This window comes from Gymnodraco acuticeps, unplaced genomic scaffold, assembly GCF_902827175.1.
Source record: "Gymnodraco acuticeps unplaced genomic scaffold, fGymAcu1.1, whole genome shotgun sequence".
NCBI lineage: Eukaryota > Metazoa > Chordata > Actinopteri > Perciformes > Bathydraconidae > Gymnodraco > Gymnodraco acuticeps.
Genome location: NW_022989981.1, coordinates 1 through 18,955, shown reverse-complemented (window position 1 = coordinate 18,955; position 18,955 = coordinate 1). Strand labels below are relative to the sequence as shown.

At 42.0% G+C, this 18,955-nt stretch overlaps 2 protein-coding genes across 2 annotated transcripts; both read left to right on the top strand.

Annotated features, from left to right (window-relative positions):
• Positions 1 to 483: 483 nt before the first annotated feature.
• Positions 484 to 10,388, top strand: trmt112 (tRNA methyltransferase subunit 11-2). Its single transcript, XM_034211870.1, has 4 exons — positions 484 to 699; positions 1,300 to 1,401; positions 1,848 to 1,940; positions 9,995 to 10,388. Exons 1-4 carry the CDS (start codon positions 625 to 627, stop codon positions 10,094 to 10,096), a joined length of 372 nt encoding a protein of 123 aa, XP_034067761.1. The 5' UTR covers positions 484 to 624; the 3' UTR covers positions 10,097 to 10,388.
• A 280-nt stretch (positions 10,389 to 10,668) lies between these two features.
• Positions 10,669 to 18,675, top strand: tgfb5 (transforming growth factor, beta 5; the record flags this gene model as incomplete). Its single annotated transcript, XM_034211900.1, is given in 5 exon segments — positions 10,669 to 13,058; positions 14,109 to 14,272; positions 15,480 to 15,612; positions 15,725 to 15,835; positions 18,495 to 18,675. Coding segments are annotated over 5 exon segments (953 nt in total), but the record flags the coding sequence as incomplete, so codon positions are not given.
• Between the last annotated feature and the right edge of the window lie 280 nt (positions 18,676 to 18,955).

Sequence of the window (18,955 nt, the reverse complement as noted above, 5' to 3'; positions counted from 1 at the left end):
TCATCCAGGGCCCCTTATAATATAGAGAATATACCAACGACCCCCTCATGTATGTTTCTCAAAATAATTTTGCATAGCCTATTTTTTACACAAGAGAAATGTAGGCTACTGATATATTAAAGACAAAAAAGACGTGTATTAAAAATGCAGCATCTGCATAAAGCAACAGAAATGTGCAGTTCATGCATTAATGGTAAGGAAGGAATAGTTCATTCAAAAATATAAAGGCAAATCAGGAGAATTTGTAGTATAGTGTCTTGCTTATTGGGGATGGCTAAATAAAAACTGATAATGGTTACGGACGGTAGAATATAAACAATATCTTGGCTTAGAATGCGATCTATGAGCATTTTTTGATAATTTTGTAATATTATTCCATGATCATTTAATTTAATAACTCTCTAAATCAGTGCAAAAAGGCTTTAGTAAAAAAAAAATGTATATACCGGCCACAACGAGGAACTAACGGCAGGGGAGCTCGGGGAAGGTTTTCAGCGATGCACCAGATGAACTTCCGGTCCGCATGTAAACCAAGCAGCGTGATTATTCTAATCGTAGTCAATAGACTTCAGTGCCCATTTACCTGAAAACATACATTTGAATCGGTGACAGCTGTTTGTGAACATGAAGCTACTCACGCACAACATGTTGACATCTCACGTGAAGGGAGTCACTAAAGGATACCCGCTGCTCATCAAGGTAAACTGACAGTTAGCTAAGTTGCTAATGCTAACACTACTGACTAAAAGCATCACAGTCTAATGATGCCCTCTTGTGTTTATGATTTAACTTTAAAGCTACTGATACTTTGTCAGTGGTAGGTGTCTGTTTGATTATTTTTAATAATAAGCCAAATAGAGGTTAGCTTAATAATACAGAACTTCTCTATTAACAAATGTTAACAGAAGCAACAACCAAATAAAATAACAACAACCGCCCACACTTTTTGCTACAAATCCTTTATATATATCTCAGCCATTTAGTTTGAGTTTCTAAACTTTCATTGTAAAACATGAATTATACTGCCCTCAAAAACACCCATAATGTCAAGAAAAAACTTCTGCAAAGCACTATAGGTTGTTCTTTTTAAAGCCACTGCTTCAAATGTGTAAATTACACATGTGACAATAAGCTGTACCTGTTTTACATTTAAGGAATATAACGTATGGGAAATCTCAATTAACCGGCCCTGTAGAGTAATCTATCAGGGTTTATTATGTAAAATAGGTGTATGTGTGTCCATGTCCATGTCCACACTTCTAATGTGTTATTTCTCCTCCTGATGTCTCCTTTGTGCAGGCTACAGAGGTGAAGGTGAATGAGGTGGATTTCAACCCTCAGTTTGTCAGCCGGATGATCCCCAAGCTGGAGTGGAGCGCTCTGGTTCAGGCTGCAGACGAGGTGCGCCAGACTCCCATTATTTTAATATCTCTCAAAACATGAATACCAGAGTGCATTCCAGAGAGACAAAGAAAGGGCTTAAAAGCTGCTAAGTATCTCTCTCTTTAAGAAAATACATTCTTTGAAAAGTCCATCAAATCAAAAACCAACAAAAAAACCTATTGTGTAATATTCAGATTCTTCACTGATTCATTATCAATCAGTATAGGAAAAAAGCCAATCAAATGCTGGACTGTGTCAACAGCAGTGGTCCAGGGGATTGATGAAGATGAAGGAAGGGTTAAAAAAGTATACCGGAGTGTTGGATATAGTGTCAATGTTTTGATTTTGTTTGTGGTTTGTTAACCAGTAAGTGGAGTATATGTAATGGTGTCTTTTGCCACCCATTAACATCCACTAATGTATTTGCCACTGCCTGGTTGTAACACTTCTCTTTCCCTCTTTAGTTGGGTCATCGGCAAGACCTGCCGGTTGAGCTGGTGCCAGAGTACGAGAAAAACGAAGAGTTTCTGAAGAAAGTGCACAGAGTGCTTTTAGAGGTAAGAAACAGTAATGGTGCTTATCACTACAGTATGTAATAACAAGATGCACATGGAGGTTTTTAGGGCCTAGACATACAACTTTAATTTGTAATTAATCTGCCTATTTTCTTGATCACTTGGTTTATCTTTTGGTCTAGTGAAAAAGGATTTGTAGACATCATCAGGTGTCTTTTCTTCTCTGACCAACCGTTCAAAACCCAAAGATATGTATACAGAGAAAACCAGCAGATCCTCACATCACAGGATTTACTTGGGCATCTTTGCTGAAAAAACACTATGACTAATTGATAATGAAATTATATTAGTTATCTGTCCATCAACAATGATCAAGTATACATTTTCTCCATGGATACAAAGGTCTTGTTTGGGGGAAAATGTTTAACTTCACAAGTTGTTATGGATCTTTAATTCAAATATTTTTTAACCATACACGTTTTTATAAGCCTGAACCCATTTTTAAAGGTAAGGTTGGGGAATTGTTTATAGTACTCTCACACAGTAACATAGGCAGGGTTCGTACAGGTGCTTGAAATCCTTGAAAATGCTTGAAATTTGACGTGGTGTTTTCAAGGTTGGGAAAGTGCTTGAATTTTGGGAATGGTGCTTGAAATTGAGAAAGTGCTTGAAAATGTAAATGCTTTACTTTTACAATAAATTGCTGTCTGACTGAATAGTTCGCTTTTTAGATTAAAAGAAAAGAATTGCTTCGCTTCTAAAACAGCTCCGCTGCGGCCTTCCCGCGCTATGCGCGCGACCTGCAAGTGTTTGTGTTACGTGTGACCTGGGCTTTCTGATGAGCGTGATAGATGACTGTGTGCCAGGAGGTTGCCGTTTCAACGAGCGTTGGCTAGCAGAAGACAAATACAAGCCATGGCTAAGACGAGGGTCAAGCCCACGAGTAGCCTCCTGCAAAGTTTGCAAAAATAACGATGCGAGAGTCTGCGCTGACGAGCCACATGAAAGGTACGCCGGAGCAGAGCATTTTAGATTAGGCTAACGTGGCATGTTACGTTTGTTTAAGCTAACGTTAGCAAACTGAATATCGAACTCGATTGAGGGCTAATAATAATTGCAGGGGACAATCATTTCAGAGGAGCGTACCTATGTTATGTGCGTTACAGTCGCCATCGTGTGGTGTTCAGAGGATGAAGCACTCACGGCATTTCGTGTTATAGTCACGAAATATAATCTATTGATTCGACACAGAGCGATTTTGAAAGCAATATATTTCTACTGGTAGTATGTTTCGTGCCTAAACCAAATGTGACTTGCTCTATAGAAATCAGTCACATTGACCCGAAGACACATTTTCGTTTGTATTACTGGTCGTGTGTGTGTGTGTGTGGTGTGTGTGTGTGTGTGTGTGTGGTGTGTGTGTGTGTGTGTTGGTGTGTGTGTGTGTGTGTGTGTGTGTGTGTGATGTGTGTGTGTGTGTGTGTGTGTGTGTGTGTGTGTGTGTGTGTGTGTGTGTGTGTGTGTGTGTGTGTGTGTGTGTGTGTGGTGTGTGTGTGTGTGTGTGTGTGTGTGTGTGTGTGTGTGTGTGTGTGTGTTGTGTGTGTGTGTGTGATGTGTGTGTGAGTGTGGTGTGTGTGTGTGGTGTGTGTGTGGTGTGTGTGTGTGTGTGTGTGTGTGTGTGTGTGTGTGTGTGTAGTGTGCTGTGTGTGTGTGTGTGTGTGTGTGTGGTGTGTGTGTGTGGTGTGTGTTGTGTGTGTGTGTGTGTGTGTGTGTGTGTGTGTGTGTGTGTGTGTGTGTGTGTGTGTGTGTTGTGTGTGTGTGTGCTGTGTGTGTGTGTGTCGTGTGTGTGTGTGTGTGTGTGTGTGTGTGTGTGTGTGTGTGTGTGGGGCGCTGCGATGTTACGTTACATTAGTCCGTTCTCTGCTTGTAATTATGCCGAAGCTTCAAAGTTGTATTTATCATCTGAATTTGCCGAAACTAATTTAATATTCTGAAAGCCAAGACTTTGTTTATTTGAAAACAAACTGTGTTTTATATAAAATTGAAGTATTATACAAGTAAAACTACATGTTGCTTTAATCCCATGTAATTGTAGAATGAACACAGTCTTCCTTTGAAGAAGTATAAGTCAGGTGTCTTGAGTAGCATTACCTACAAATCATTGTACACATTTGTAAATATTATTTTCCACTTGTTACCATTGTGAGGCTATTTTTATGCAGCTCTGCGTGATTTTGTGGCTATAATTGAGACTAATACGCTACCAGAGGTGGAATAAGTACTCAGATCTTGTAGTGAAATTATAAGTACTCAGATCTTGTACTTGAGTAAAAGTAGAAGTACCAGAGTGTAGGAATACTCTGTCACAGTAAAAGTCCTGCATTCAAAATGTTCCTCAAGTAAAAGTAGAAAAGTATTCTCATCAAAATATAGTTAAAGACAGTAAAAGTAGTCGTTGTGCAGATTGGTCCATTTCAGAATAATATATATGATATGTTTTATAATGATTGATCATGAAAGTGTTCTCAAAGCTGGTGAAGGTGCAGCTAGTTTGAATGGCTTTGTATTCTGCAGGGTAGCTGGTGGATTTACTTCAGGTGGAACTACAGTCTGATTCAACACTTGATTATATTTCACATCATTCATCCACATCTGTGAAGTAACTAAAGGTATTAAATACATGTAGTGGAGGAAAAGTACACCATGTACTTCTGACTTATTTACTGCCAACCTAAAAGTACCTCAATAATGTATTGAAAAGTTATTTGGCTGATTGTTGTATATTGGCTCAGACAGGTTATATGGGAGGCCCAGTCTATGACAGATCACTCATTTTGAAATATTAAACTTAGTTTTCTTTTCTTTAATTTCTCATCCTCGTGTAGAATGCTATCACGAAACACACATTTTGTTGTTTATAGCATAAAGAACATCTGATTTAATGTGAGGTAGGGAAATAATCATTTGAGTATGTGTATATAAATATGTAATTGACAACAGCTGTAAGCTGCTTGAAAAGCTGGAAAATGCACCTTGAAAATGCTTGAAAAGTGCTTGAATTTGACTTTGGAAAAGGTGTAAGAACCCTGCATAGGAAGGTAGAGTTAGCACTTCACTTCCTGTTTCTATTACTGGCTATAGCAATTAGCAGCAGAGCTTTCATGTGGTTGTTACCCGTCCAGTGTCTTGTTTTAGAAGCCATTTATGTTGAGATCAAACACAGGCACCAAAATACTAAAGCCATGGACATTATTCTAACCCCAGCATGTACACTGCGTGGTCAAAAAGAATGTTGAACACCTCATTCCCAAGCCCTTAGCATAAATGGCAAATAAACGACCCATGTTAAGGCACTCAGCGCTTCATACTCTGCCTCTCGTTTGAACACTCTCACTGATTGTGATGGAGGAGCCGGAGAGCGCCATGTCAGCCCTGTGATTAGTGTGAAACCTGCTCCTCCTCCCAATCAGCTCTATTATTGCCGCTTTGTGTTGCCATGACATCCTCAACTGCTCTGCAGAGGTTTTCTACATGATTTGGGATCCTGGGTGCAGAGGTTTTCTTCCATTCAGCCACGTGAGCATCTGAAGTCCACCTCTGGTTCCAGTTCTTCTCTGAGGAGTTATGTTATGAGTTTCAGATGCAGACCAAGTTCATCCACACCAAACTCAGACATGTATTTCAGTGTGGTCCTGGCTTTGTGCCTGTCATGTTGAATCAGAAAAGCGGTTTCCCCAAACTGTTGAGAAAAGTTGTTTTTAAACAAAAGTAACTCAACAAAACCCATTGTGTATATCGTTGGGGTTTAAAAAATGTGCTGAAAGCATTTCCAGCCTCAAAAAACATCAGCAAAACGGTTTTATGAATATGTTTTTCCAGTCCTCCATATTTCACTTGAATGTTTTTCTGCCTTTTCTACACGCATTGCTCCGTTTCTTGGTTCATCTCTGCCACCTGGAGATGGTAGGAATGGTGTGAAGCCATTTGCAGGACTGTATGGCACTAGACCTGGGTTGCATTCCAATAGTCCATTTGGCTTAGGAACCTTCCTAACGGAGTGAAATGACCCGGAAGTCCCTCAGTGGCAGCCAAGATAAGTGCCGTTCCAATTCTCCAAATGAAAGGAAAGGAGGTTTCAAACTTCCTTTATAACCTCCTTTAGTTTAGGAACCACTGGACCTCCCTAACCGAAAGGAGAGGAGAAAATGCTGCCCCACAATGCATTGCAGCCGCAGCATTTGCCGTCACTCAACAGTCGGCCGTTCACGGAAACAACCGATTATGACGGAGAAATTATATCATGAAAGTTACGGTGCTTATTAAGCTTTTTAAAACGTATGTGGTAAGTTGCCAAAGTGCTTTGTTTTGAACGTTCATCAGTATTATAATCAAAAGAGAAATATGAACTTTAGTTTTTACTGAAATGACCAAATAAAGTCAACATCTCACAGTCTTTACTGAGCTGTGTGGGGTTTGTTCAACTTTTAAAAGATGTTTGAATGGTGATATACACAGTGATAGATGTTAAGGACTAACGTTTATAATAAATACATTTGTATTTATTTTTAAGATATTTTCATAGTTCATACAATCATACGTATTGGGATCATTTGTATTAATGTGGACCGGAGGGAGAGGGTGACGAGCATAAGTTTCACTTTCCTTTTTTATTTCAATTCCAACTTTGGTCATGAAGAATATGTTTCTCTGTTGTCCCCGTTCATAAAGCATAAAACAACAGCATCAGAGCACGGTGCAGAGTCTCTAGATGAGTTGACAGTAGTCCCTCGTTCTTATTAAACATCCATGTTGTAGTCCGCTGTATAGAAAACTGTAGTTTCCATAGTTTCCCCACAGCAGCAGACGCACATTCATGACGTCCGCTGGCGCATCATAAACACGTCGGATAGTGAAAGTGCATTCGGATTCTCTAAAGTACCGCGGTCTCTTCTCCTAAGTCCTTTTGAATTCTCCTATCCACTATCCCTTAACCCCGTGACGTTTCACTCAGAGGTCAAGGAATAGGAGATAGGGTTAGAACTTAGGAGCTGATTTTTGGATTATCGGAAAGCAACCCAGTGCTTCTCAAAGTGTGGTCCGCGGACCACTTGTGGTCCGTGAGCGCCCCCAAGTGGTCCGTGAGTATATTGGTAAAATTTCACATTTGAAATAAATAAATGTAAGTTTTCTGCACTCTCGCGGGAATGTCTCCGCAATGGAGCGAGCTTAAAGAGCCTGTGACAGCATCCCAACAACTGTTGTGCAATGAAATATTGGGCTACTAGTAATCTCGAACCGTCAGTTTAAAAAAGAAGGTGCGATACCGTTCCGATAAATATCAATAATTTCGAACATCGCAGGGAAATTCCTTCGACTCATTTTGAAGTTTTGGGGGAAGCCGGAAGTGACGTCAATGCGGGAACGCTTCACTGTGCGGCGAGAGAGCCAAACACGGACAAAGTGCGTTGTCATGCGTAGAAATGGTGAATTACTGAGTTTAGGCACGTTAATAACGTTTTAATGAAGTTGACTACAGTATATTCATATTTGTCAGTGCTTTCATGTCAATTCGGCGAACATAAACATAAATCATCGTGGTGAAGATGATGATTACATTAGGATTAAAAATCGGTAGTGAGAGCTGCTGAATTTCCTCCCGTAGGATGTGATATAAAAACAAATCGATTATTTTTGTAGTTGTAAACTCAAGTGGATGAAACTACATTTATTAGTGCTTTCATGTCAATTCGGCGAACATATGATACATTAAATGGTCGTGAGAATGATGATTAAAAATCGTTTGTTTGAGCCGGTCTGCATTTCCTGATGAGAAAACAAACCGATGCTTTTTGTAGTTGTAGTACACCAACATGGATTAAACGTGTGTTTTTTCACCACAATGTTGGGGAAATTAATGGATAAAATGCACGGATTATTATTATTATTATTCCCACTCCGATCGGGACACTAGGTCCACCGTTTCCCCGCAGCGAGGCTCCCCCCGTTGACAGTTTACGTGGGCTGGGTGCAGTGGCGGACTGGCCATCGGGACCAATCCCGATGGGCCGGTACCGAAGTGGGCCGGTCGGATAAGTCACTAGCACATCCCCCATAGGCGGCGCGTGAGGCTCAGGTTTGGGAAGGCTAAATAACTTCTTTTACCTGACGCTGCCCGCCTCCGGCGTCTATAGAAAAGAGATCAACTCAGTGTGCGGAGTTTAAATCTATCAAGTCATATTACAGGATAAAGGAAATACAGTTTAAACTGCCGTATGCAGAGAAGACGCCGACGTGTCGCACTTATCATTCATATTACATCATCAATCAGATCATCGATCATATAATATCATAATGTATCATATATTTCCTTATCTGAGTCAGCTTCTCCAGCCGTATCTGGCCGTGCAACACTTACAGTGTCACATACTGTATGCAGAAGTATTATTTTAAGCAACAAATTATGTTGACGAAACACTCGAGTCAAATGTAATTAAAGTCAGATCCACTCGTGTCTTAGACGTGAACGCGCTCTCAGCTGGAGAGAGAAACCCTGGCTTGATTTACCGAGTTGATAACCAGCGTCTTAGGACCGTTTAGCGAGATCTCGTTTGTTAGTTTGTTGTTAGTTTGTTGTTGTTAGTTAGTTTGTTACTCAAACATATCCAGGGTCTGTTGAACTGGCTTCGTAGTACAGGGCACAGGTGGCTGGCAGCGCTAATGTCAAAGACACAGACATTATACATTATATTTGTATTTTACCAGGATGCAGTGACACAAATATTTACATATTTACATGTACTATCTACAGCACCTGCCGCCCCTGACATCCCCCACTCCCCCCGTTGACAATTTACTAGCGGTACCGAAGTGGGCCGGTCGAGAGTCCCGGGATGATTTTTAGTCCCAGTCCACCACTGGCTACATGACCGTATGATCGCCCATATTGACGCACCTAATAAACTTCTAACAGATACAACATAAAGCGATCCTTCAGCCTCATGAGCTCTCAGACACGTTCAACATTAAACTGTCATCGCTGTCTGAGCTTGCTGCTGTGTGCGCCATCGTGCGTTTACATGCAGATGCTGGGATCCTGAACGGTGCAGCTGGAGCGCTGTGCCCGCAATGACGTCACACATAATTTGGCGGGACTTGAAGAATCCCCGAGAAGATTCAGGAAATGGTCAACATTGAAGGGCAGATTAATGGTTATCAAAGTACAAATATCCAAAATCAGTTCAGTAACGGTTTTCAAGGGGACAATATTTACTCAAATTGATGGGTTTGGATGATGGGGGAAACTCGTGTCACAGGCTCTTTAAGTTTCATTTTCAATTGCATGATATAGCGCAACACCTTCATTACACATGTTGCCACTTGTTTGTACCATTTTCAGGCAATTTGTAATCTGTTCAAGAAAAACGATGTAATTTTGGATATTTGTGGAGTCAGGTGGTCCGCGAGTGTTTTTGTATTGGTTAAGTCCTTGGTATGAAAAAGTTTGAGAAACACTGCACTAGACAAACAAGACCTTACCTTACTCTAACGTACAACTGTGATCACGTACTGCATCAAGCTAATAATAAGATAGAAATATGGATAACCCTCTTATTAAGATTCAGCTAGTGGCCTCAGTGATTTCATGTTATGCTGAATGCTAAAAGGTGCTTGTAAAAGTCTGGGTACCACAGCTTAACTACAGCCTATTAAAGGTGGAGTCAGTCATTCTGGAGAAAGAGTTGGTATTTAATGTCCCCTGTCCTGTCTGGAAGAGGGACTCCGAGTCACTTTCTCTGGAGCCAAGGCTTATCCTGCACCCACAGAAGTGACGACTAACGCACAGTGAGGAGATATTTGCAGATTTTTAAAATCGCAGACAGCACTTTACCATTATTATGAAACCTGGAGTGCTGGACTTTTATAACACACTACAGGAAAGGGAAAACCAAAAAGCATAATGGGGCCTCTTTAATTGGAACTGAAAGGTTTGGGCTACAACAGATCGGGGGTGTCTAATACTTGTGGTCATACAGTGTATTTCAAACTATGGTGACATCTAGAGTTGACCTCTTACCGCCTGTGTGTGTGCGTTGCAGGTGGAGGTGATCGAGGGCTGTCTGCGGTGCCCTGAATCCGGACGAGAGTTCCCGATCTCCAGAGGAATCCCCAACATGCTGCTGAACGACGACGAGGTTTAGTCTCAAACACAGCCTCCCCCCGAGCTGTCACTATATTGCTTTGTGTATTCATAGAGGCTGGACTTGAAGTTGATGCCCTGAGAAAACAGGCCACACTGTTTGGTTGATTGCTGTTATGACATCTAAGCGTCTGAAGCTGCCAATGGAGGAACAATTATTTCAACAGATGGAAATGTTTTCCCAGAGAAACCCCCCCCCAGTGGTTTTATCTGTATTTATTTTTGTAACTGTTTGGGTTTGTTCTTTATTTTTTTTCCAATAAAACTGTCCTGATTTCCACGACTAGCCAAAATTGTTTTAGGTTTTTGTGGAAAAATTTGGATTCACTTATATTACAGACATGCTCAAATATATGAGGCTCCCTGAGCAAGAGGCAGGCTCTGAACCCCATCTTGCCCTCAGGAAGGTTCTGAGGGCCAGATGACGTGGCAGTGGCCTGTCTATATTTGGCTTTGAGGAAAAGGAGCAGAAAAAAGCAGGCGGGCTAGAAGTTGTTTTTGAGGAAGTCTATATATATATTTTTTTTTTTTCTATGCCTCACATTGCAGCACACACACCTGGGCGGGCTCCAGTGATCTGCAATGCCCCACGGCGTGTCTGGTATTTTCAAGAATACTGAAAGAGATTCCGCAGACATATTAAATGTATTTTCAATCGTTTCTGGGAGACGGTGCAGCAGTCAGGTTGGAACAGGAGTCTTTTTGTTTGCAGGCGTCGTTATCACTTTTAGAAACGTTGCCAGAGAAGACGATGACGCGGGGGGGTTTGCCCTGACCAAAAGCCTGGAGGCAGCCTGAGTCTCTCCTACCTTTTCCTTCTACTTACAGCAATTATAGGCCTGCACCCGCAACTATAATAATGGTATAATGGGATGGCAGCAGAGCAGCAATAAAAACCTCCCCTGACAGATTAACAGTCCTCTCCAAGTGCTGAGCTGTAATTAACAATGAGACCGAAAGAGGAACAGAGGAAAGAAAGGGCCTTAGATCATAAGCTGGAAAAGATAAAGATAAAAAAGGGATGGGCTGTGGAAGGATTTAATAAAATTAGGATTAGCTTTAAAGCTATGAGTCTGGAAATCGCACTGAGATCCTTCCTTAAGCAACGTTTAGAAATCACTGGCAAGGAGCAATACGTTTTCCCAGCTTCTCTTTGAAGTTAAAGATTTACATTTGGGGAAATATGCTTCTTGGCGCTCTGGCTTCTGCTCGGAGAATCTGCTGACAGCCTGCTCTAGGCCAGCTTCATATTTAATGCACTGATATAAATCTTCTCTAACTCCATGTGAAAATGAATAAGCATATTTCCCAAAATGTCAAACTATTCCTTCCAAGTCTGAGCTGTCCCCAGGGGATGTTTACCTGCTGAGAGGGTGGAGCAAGCATTTTTGTGGGGAGAATAAGTTGCAAAATGTGTGTGTGAGAGAGAGAGAGAGAGGAAGATGGCTCTTGCCTACATAATCACACACTTGCTTTACTTTGGTGGCCACCCGCCCCACCACCACCACCTCTCTCACATCCAGTCCCTCCCTCCTTCGCCTCCTACTCCCTCTGTCTGAGCGTTTCTCACAGAGAATAATGGAGTCACATCATGCAGCAGGTCTGAGTGTTTTCAGCACAGATTTCATGCTGGAGCGCATTTAGACCGGGGATCTGAAATCAACTGTAAAGTTTACTTTTTTTATCCACAGCACAAGGACTCCTTACATAAGTTTTTCTGCGTAATTGCTTTTCATGACGTCTGACTTTTTCTGTGTTTTGATGTTTATATGAGGGGATCAACGGTGCCCACCAAGGTTTTTCCAACATAAATCAACTTTTTCTTCCTACGTTTCAGTGCAGGCAGCCCTCTTGTTTACATATAACGCGGAATGAGAGGACCTCATCGGTGTTTTTTAAAAGCTGTAAGTAGAGTTTCTGGAAGTGGGTATGGGCCAGTTTTTTGCTCCAGAGAGGGGTCTTTGGGAGGTGAGAGCCTGCGAGCCGTTCCTCTTCAGATGAAGTGAGCAGCCAGGTTTTTGTTGGAGGATTTGCGACATGGGCTGAGCTCCTGTGATGAGTCTTTTCTCCTGAAAGCTGTTCAATCATCCGAGGATGGACGACGGAAAACGAAGACGGATAAAACTAAACTGAACGGTTTGACTGTAATTTAATATCTTCAACACTGGCACGAGACATCACCGAAGCTATTGAGCGTACAAGATTGGGATTTAAGCGTCTGCCAAACCTCCAGTCACTATATTTGAGGTTTTTACAGGGGTTTGGTTGTAGTGTGATATTTTTTGGCTTCGGATCTGTTGATTTATTTCAAGTGTATAAAATAATGCATCTGGTGTTAAATTAAGTGGCAGAATGTATGAACACTTATACAATTAAGTTAAAATAAGTAAATCTGTGTGTCTCCTATTCCACAGAAAGTGGTTTTATCTTTGGCTTTTTTTTACTATAATAGTTTTTTGAGGCATTGGTTCCAGTTTAAACCACTTTGCCCACATATTTTTTCACACCTGGTTTTTGGGACTCGTTTTAGTGACATTAGTGTCCCCCAGTGACCTCCACAGTGACCTCCACTGTCTCAGCTCCATCTCCCCTCCGGACCATGTGGCTGCTCCGCCTCGCGCTGCTGCTGCTGCTGCTCCGGTTCTCCGGTGTTTTGCTTGTGGAGGGCTTCAACACGTGCCACTCCATCAACCTGGACGCGCAGAAGTCGCGGCGCATCGAGGCGGTGCGCGGGCAGATCCTCAGCAAGCTGCGCATCCGCACCCCACCGGACAAGGACGACGAGGACCCTCCCTCCGGGTCCGTGCCCCCAGAGGTCGTGCTGCTCTACAACAGTACGCGGGAGTTGCTGAAGGAGCGTGCGCGGCTGGCCGAATCCGCGTGCGACCGCGAGAGCAGCGAGGAGGATTATTACGCCAAAGAAGTTCAGAGGATCGACATGCTGCCCCCCCGCACCAACACAAGTGAGTCCGTTGTCCTTAGAGTTCACTGATGGGGTCCAAAACCACAAATATTTTAGATTATAAAATGGTTCCTAACTTTTTTACTTCTCACCCCTCTGAATAATATGTGTCCTTGTTGATGTTGCAAATGGAGGTGCTTTGATGCAAGATAAACTTCAGACTTGATCTGACAATAAAGTATTATTTTATCACAAATCTGTTGACCTGTATCGCTGTTCATAGCCTGCTAAAACAGAAACTAGGCTTAAGAGTGTTTTTTCTGCTTAGATTTTTTTAAATCATATCCAATATGCAGACAATGGAATAAATAGTAACAGCAATCCATTGTGTTTTTTATGTTCACTCACAATATCTTTTAGAACTGCAGTGATAAATCATTGTATCACACATTGAGACTAAAGTACACTACACAATAGTTATCATAAAATACCTCAATGTCAATGATGCAAAGAAATTGTGGATTGTCTGTTAACTTTCTGCCAACAGAAAATGACTGTAATTCATTCTTTAAAACCAGGCAAGCTATTACATAATCCAAAATCTAAGATGATTTGTAAAATGTTTATTGGATACCTTGGATGTCAGATAAAGTATACAACAGTAGATACAGTGAAGTTTCCTCCCAAAAACAGCTACAGAAGACGTACCTTTGAGCAAGGCATCTGCTTCTCAGATTCCTTGAGAGTGGCTCTACAGTGACAAACAGCCAGCCGCTCTTACAAAAAGAGACAACACTTGAAGTTCGTGGACATCATTTTGGAGATGTTAAGATTAATGTTACTGGATACATCGCATAATTAAACATCTGTGTAGTTTCACACCCATGAAAACAACAATCGTCCATATATTAAACATAAGACCAGCTGAATTTACTCGATGCACCCAAACCTGTAATTTAGTTGTGAGACACTCATCAGCATCAATTATGTCCGAGACAATGCATCAGCCCCCACAGCGCTTTTTAACCAACACTATAAATACAACATTGTCAGAGAGGGCAGGAGATGTTGTTGGGTCATTAGTCATCCTTTCTTTGTTTTTTCCATCCAGACGCGGTTCAGCCAACAGCCCCCAACCCACATTACAGAGAGGTCCACTTTGACGTCAGTGGAGTGGATCTGACCAACAGCTCGCTGACGAAGGCCGAGTTCAGGATCTTCAGAGCTCCCAACCCGCAGGCCGGGGCCTCGGAGCAGAGAGTGGAGATCTACCAGGTATCAACAAGTCACCTGTTTATCACTCAGACCGCACCATGTGTCTAGACAAATCGGACTCAATTTGATTACTATGAATTATTTTCTTTTTCTTCGCTTTCTTGACGATTCTAACCTTAATAAACATATAAAACCAACAGAGGAACATCATAAACAAACACATCTTCAAACTGTTTGGGAATTTCATTTCTAGCAGTCCACCCTTCTCTCCGATTTATCCACACAATTTTCATTTTTCTAGTCTTCCCACATGTTCTATCCATCTGAGCTTCTTGAAGTCTCCAACAATTGTCCGATTTCCTTTGCTCCGTTGTGTAGGGTTATCCCCATTTCACGTGACAGCTTTTTATCCAGCTCTATCAACATTTAGACCAGATACCTATCCCTTGTTCGACCTTTTCTTATAGAGTGCTGTGTAGCTCATATCCTAGTATCTTTTCAGAGTTTAGTCAACATTATTTTCTCTTTACATTTTGTCCTGCAATCATGCATAGGAAACTTCATTATTGCTTATTTTTAATCGTGTTAGGTTGCTTTTAGTTCAAATAAGCAGAACCAGGAGCTCTTTCACCTTCGGAAAACAAAATCCACAAGGTAGAAACAGGAGTTCCATTTAAATTCCTCTCGGAATCTGGGCATCATGCCACAAGACTTTTATGACAATAAATCTTCTCATGTCTTATATTTTGACGTAAGGGAGACGATGCACACCTCACACAGAAATATGTGAGTAACCATCAGTTACTGAAGAGACATTTGCAGGATATTATTGATTTGTGATATTTTTTGTGACATACAGTGTTAGGCTCCTTGCCATTTATGTTATAATGAAGGAAGATAAACTCACTGCTCACTCCTTACTACAGTGGAAATTATGTTTTTTCATTAACAATTTGACAGTAATGTTAAAGTGCTTGTCAGTGACTGTTTCTTATAGCAAAACGACAACACACTACAGAGAAAACACCAACAGTCAGCTTGGTCATCGTTCACATAATGCAGTCAGCTTAATAACCTCCCCTTCCAGGCCAGAATAAAAAATAAATAAAAAATAAGTAACTAAGATAAAATGGTGTAACATTGGAGGATAACTAGGAAGGTCATTTTCTCTGCCTAGGCCAAAAAAGGCCTCTATATCTTTTTACATTTCTTGTAAGGTTTGTAATTTCCACCTTTCTATTATAACTGTGTTTGTGTTTTGTCTCAGCTGTTGAAGGCAGATGAGGAGACCACCTCCACTGAGCGTTATATCGACTCCCGCACCGTTCAGCCGAAGGCGAAGGGAGCCTGGATGTCCGTGGACGTCACCGAAACCATCAAGGACTGGATTTCAGATCCAGGTTCGTCTCAGCACTGCCTCCACATATAAGATTGATAACATGTGTATCAATGTATAATATACAGTGTTATTGAGGTTCATCTGTGAGGTAATCTGTCCTTCTCACCGCTCAGATAATAATCTCGGCCTGAAGTTGGGCGTCCACTGTCCCTGCTGCACCTTCGTGCCGTCCACCAACAACATTGTGCCCAACAAGAGTGAGGAGCTGGAGACTCTGTTTGCAGGTTGGTCGCACCTGTCTTTTTCACTGCGTATGATATCAGCCAAGTCCTGGTTCTTATGTGCGGGGTGGATTAATAGAGCAACTTCATAAGGCTTGGATTAACCCACAGTATGCTTTCCATGAATGATTAACTGTCAATGCCCAAACTGGTTTTAAAGCTTGAACTATCCACAGTACACCAGACACTGCTTTAACTGTTGGTGTTCTTGTCTCTTACCAACAAACAAATAAATACAATAATAAATACATTTTGACCGGAGAAACCATTTTCATGCCTCTGGCAGAACCATGCTGAAGAGTTGAACCTCTTCCTGAGTGAAAGTCTTTCACGTGATTGACAGAGATGATGATGATTTGAGACTCTCCTGAAGTTGGTTGTTTGTGGATGTGGACATTAGTTGAGTTTGGGCCACATATAAAGATGTTGAGCTAACACACTAAAAGTAAATAAATAAACATATTATTATCGTTATTCAATTGGTACCCCAGTGCAAGCAGTTTTTTGGGAAAGCAAAAAGAAAACAAGCCAACAATTCTAATACAGCCTTTATCCTTCAGATCAAATAGTTGTGTCCTTAGCTCATTTAATAGACGAGTACAGGCGTAGGCCCAGGTGTAGGCCCAGGTGTAGGCCCAGGCCCAAGCGTAGGCCCAGGCGTAGGCCCAGGTGTAGGCCCAGGCCCAAGCGTAGGCCCAGGCGTAGGCCCAGGCGTAGGCCCAGGCGTAGGCGTAGGCCCAGGCGTAGGCCCAGGCGTAGGCCCAGGCGTAGGCCCAGGCGTAGGCCCAGGCGTAGGCCCAGGCGTAGGCCCAGGCGTAGGCCCAGGCGTAGGCCCAGGCGTAGGCCCAGGCGTAGGCCCAGGCGTAGGCCCAGGCGTAGGCCCAGGCGTAGGCCCAGGCGTAGGCCCAGGCGTAGGCCCAGGCGTAGGCCCAGGCGTAGGCCCAGGCGTAGGCCCAGGCGTAGGCCCAGGCGTAGGCCCAGGCTTCATACAGTAACCTGTACAATTGTCTTTGAATGTATCTGAGATTAGCTACAGTCTCACTTTACACGCTCACTGAAGCCTGAAAACAGCAACGGTCTAGCTTTCTCTCAGCCCACTTAAATCACTATATGCCTAAAGGTTTTGTTTTTTTTATCCCAATTTTGGCACAAATAAACAGCCTACCACAGCCTTTAACTTAACCCCAGTTTCATGTGAATGGTCATATACATGAGGAATTTAAAAGGTTGGTCGTAAATAACTCTTTAAGGGCATTAAAAGCACTAAAATTAGATTGATCAGTACAGAAATAATCCCGCAGGTCATAACATTTGAACATTAAGTGCAGACTTCTCTGCTAGGCGCCTCTGAAATGATTCATGATGCACTTACACACTATCGTTCAGGAATAACCAGGAGACTGTTCTTCCCCACACTGTGAAACTGTTGAATTTCAGACAGTCAGTGTTGCTTAATTTAGGCCCCAAATTATGGTACTTTCCTCTGGATTTACAACCAGCTGAGCCAAGTCAGTTTTTTTACCACTTGGTGAAAAAAACAACTTTTTTATACTGATGCAATACAAGAAGGTGCTTGTTTTGAGCTCTAAAAGAAAACATGAAATCAGAAAGAGGCATGCTCTCATTGCTGTTTTATACATGCATTCACGAACACATACAGTATGACCGTCTCTGTCCTTAGTCAAGTATCAGACCTTTATTCTTCCCTAATGGGTAATTACATTTGCCGAAGTAGCAATATAACCACAGGATAAGACAGACATAATACAAACACACATATAAAAGTAAGAGGAAAGGGTGGACACATGATGTACGAAATGTACGATATTAGAAATATAAAAGTAAGAAACCGGTCATGGCTGGAGCTGTGCAGATGCTACCCGCTCTAGAGCAGGGAAATAGCCGGAGGAACGAAGGAGGATTTATATCTGTTAGTTTTGGCTGGTGGTTTTGTGAGGGGGTGTGTGCTGTCAGATATATTGCATGCCTTCTTTAACAACTGTTTGTACAGTTCAGGTAGATTTAGCTGCTGACTTTAGTCAATCCCTTGTCAGTGATGCATTCCAGCAAAATAAATGAAAAAGTTAAGACTGGAACTTGGCTAGCTTCCTCAGACTGATGAGTCCTCCGGCTTTTCTCACTCAGTGTATCTGTATTTCAATCAAAGGTCATCTTATTATCAATCAGAATGGCATTCGGCGAAGTGTTGTTCTGTTTTGCTCAAAGCGTATAAACAACACTCTTAATCAGAAATCATCCCACAGCAGGGAAATATACATTTTATTTTCAGTGCAGATAAAGACAACATAAAAGAGTATACTTACATATTAAATAAAGAGGCATGCACAAATTAATAAAAGATATATATAAAAGTAATCATCCACATTATAAAAGATAAGGACCGGCAAAACTGAACATAAAAAAGTAGCAGTAAATATTGCACTTTGTTATTTTACACTAGTGTTACCGAAATACTGCTTATATATGATCTCCTTAACTTGTTCCTTCACAAATTAAGCATTAAAATGAAATGTGTAGTCATCTTTTAAGTTTAGTCAACTGTTTAACATGAATAATTAACTTATTTACCTATAACATAAACATGAATTGAAAATGAAGTAGGTCTCAGCCGCTGTATTAACAGTGACTCTGCTCTCCGTAGGTGTGGATGACGAGCTGCTCCGTCAGATGAGAAAGCCCGGTAAGGTCAAAGGTCAGGCAGACTTCAGCACCAAGACGCCGCACCTCATCCTCACCATGCTGCCCAGCGACAGAGTGGACAACCTGCCCAAGAAGAACCGCAAGAAGAGGGCGGCCGCCACAGAAACCACCACCTGCTCCCGGTAGGCCGCCGACCAGCCGTGTGTGTGTGTGTGTGTGTGTGTGTGTGTGTGTGTGTGTGTGTGTGTGTGTGTGTGTGTGTGTGTGTGTGTGTGTGTGTGTGTGTGTGTGTGTGTGTTGTGTGTGTGTGTGTGTGTGTGTGTGTGTGGGTGTGTGTGTGTGTGTGTGTGTGTGTGTGTGTGTGTGTGTGTGTGTGTGTGTGTGTGTGTGTGTGTGTGTGTGTGTGTGTGTGTGTGTGTGTGGTGTGTGTGTGTGTGTGTGTGTGTGTGTGTTGTGTGTGTG

What these genes read in the sequence shown, in the direction of transcription:
- trmt112 (XM_034211870.1), top strand. Translation starts at nt 625, where the DNA reads ATGAAGCTACTCACGCACAACATGTTGACATCTCACGTGAAGGGAGTC. An exon ending in TGGTTCAGGCTGCAGACGAG is followed by an intron (nt 1,402 to 1,847) that starts GTGCGCCAGACT and finishes TTCCCTCTTTAG; the next exon opens with TTGGGTCATCGGCAAGACCT. An exon ending in TGCACAGAGTGCTTTTAGAG is followed by an intron (nt 1,941 to 9,994) that starts GTAAGAAACAGT and finishes TGTGCGTTGCAG; the next exon opens with GTGGAGGTGATCGAGGGCTG.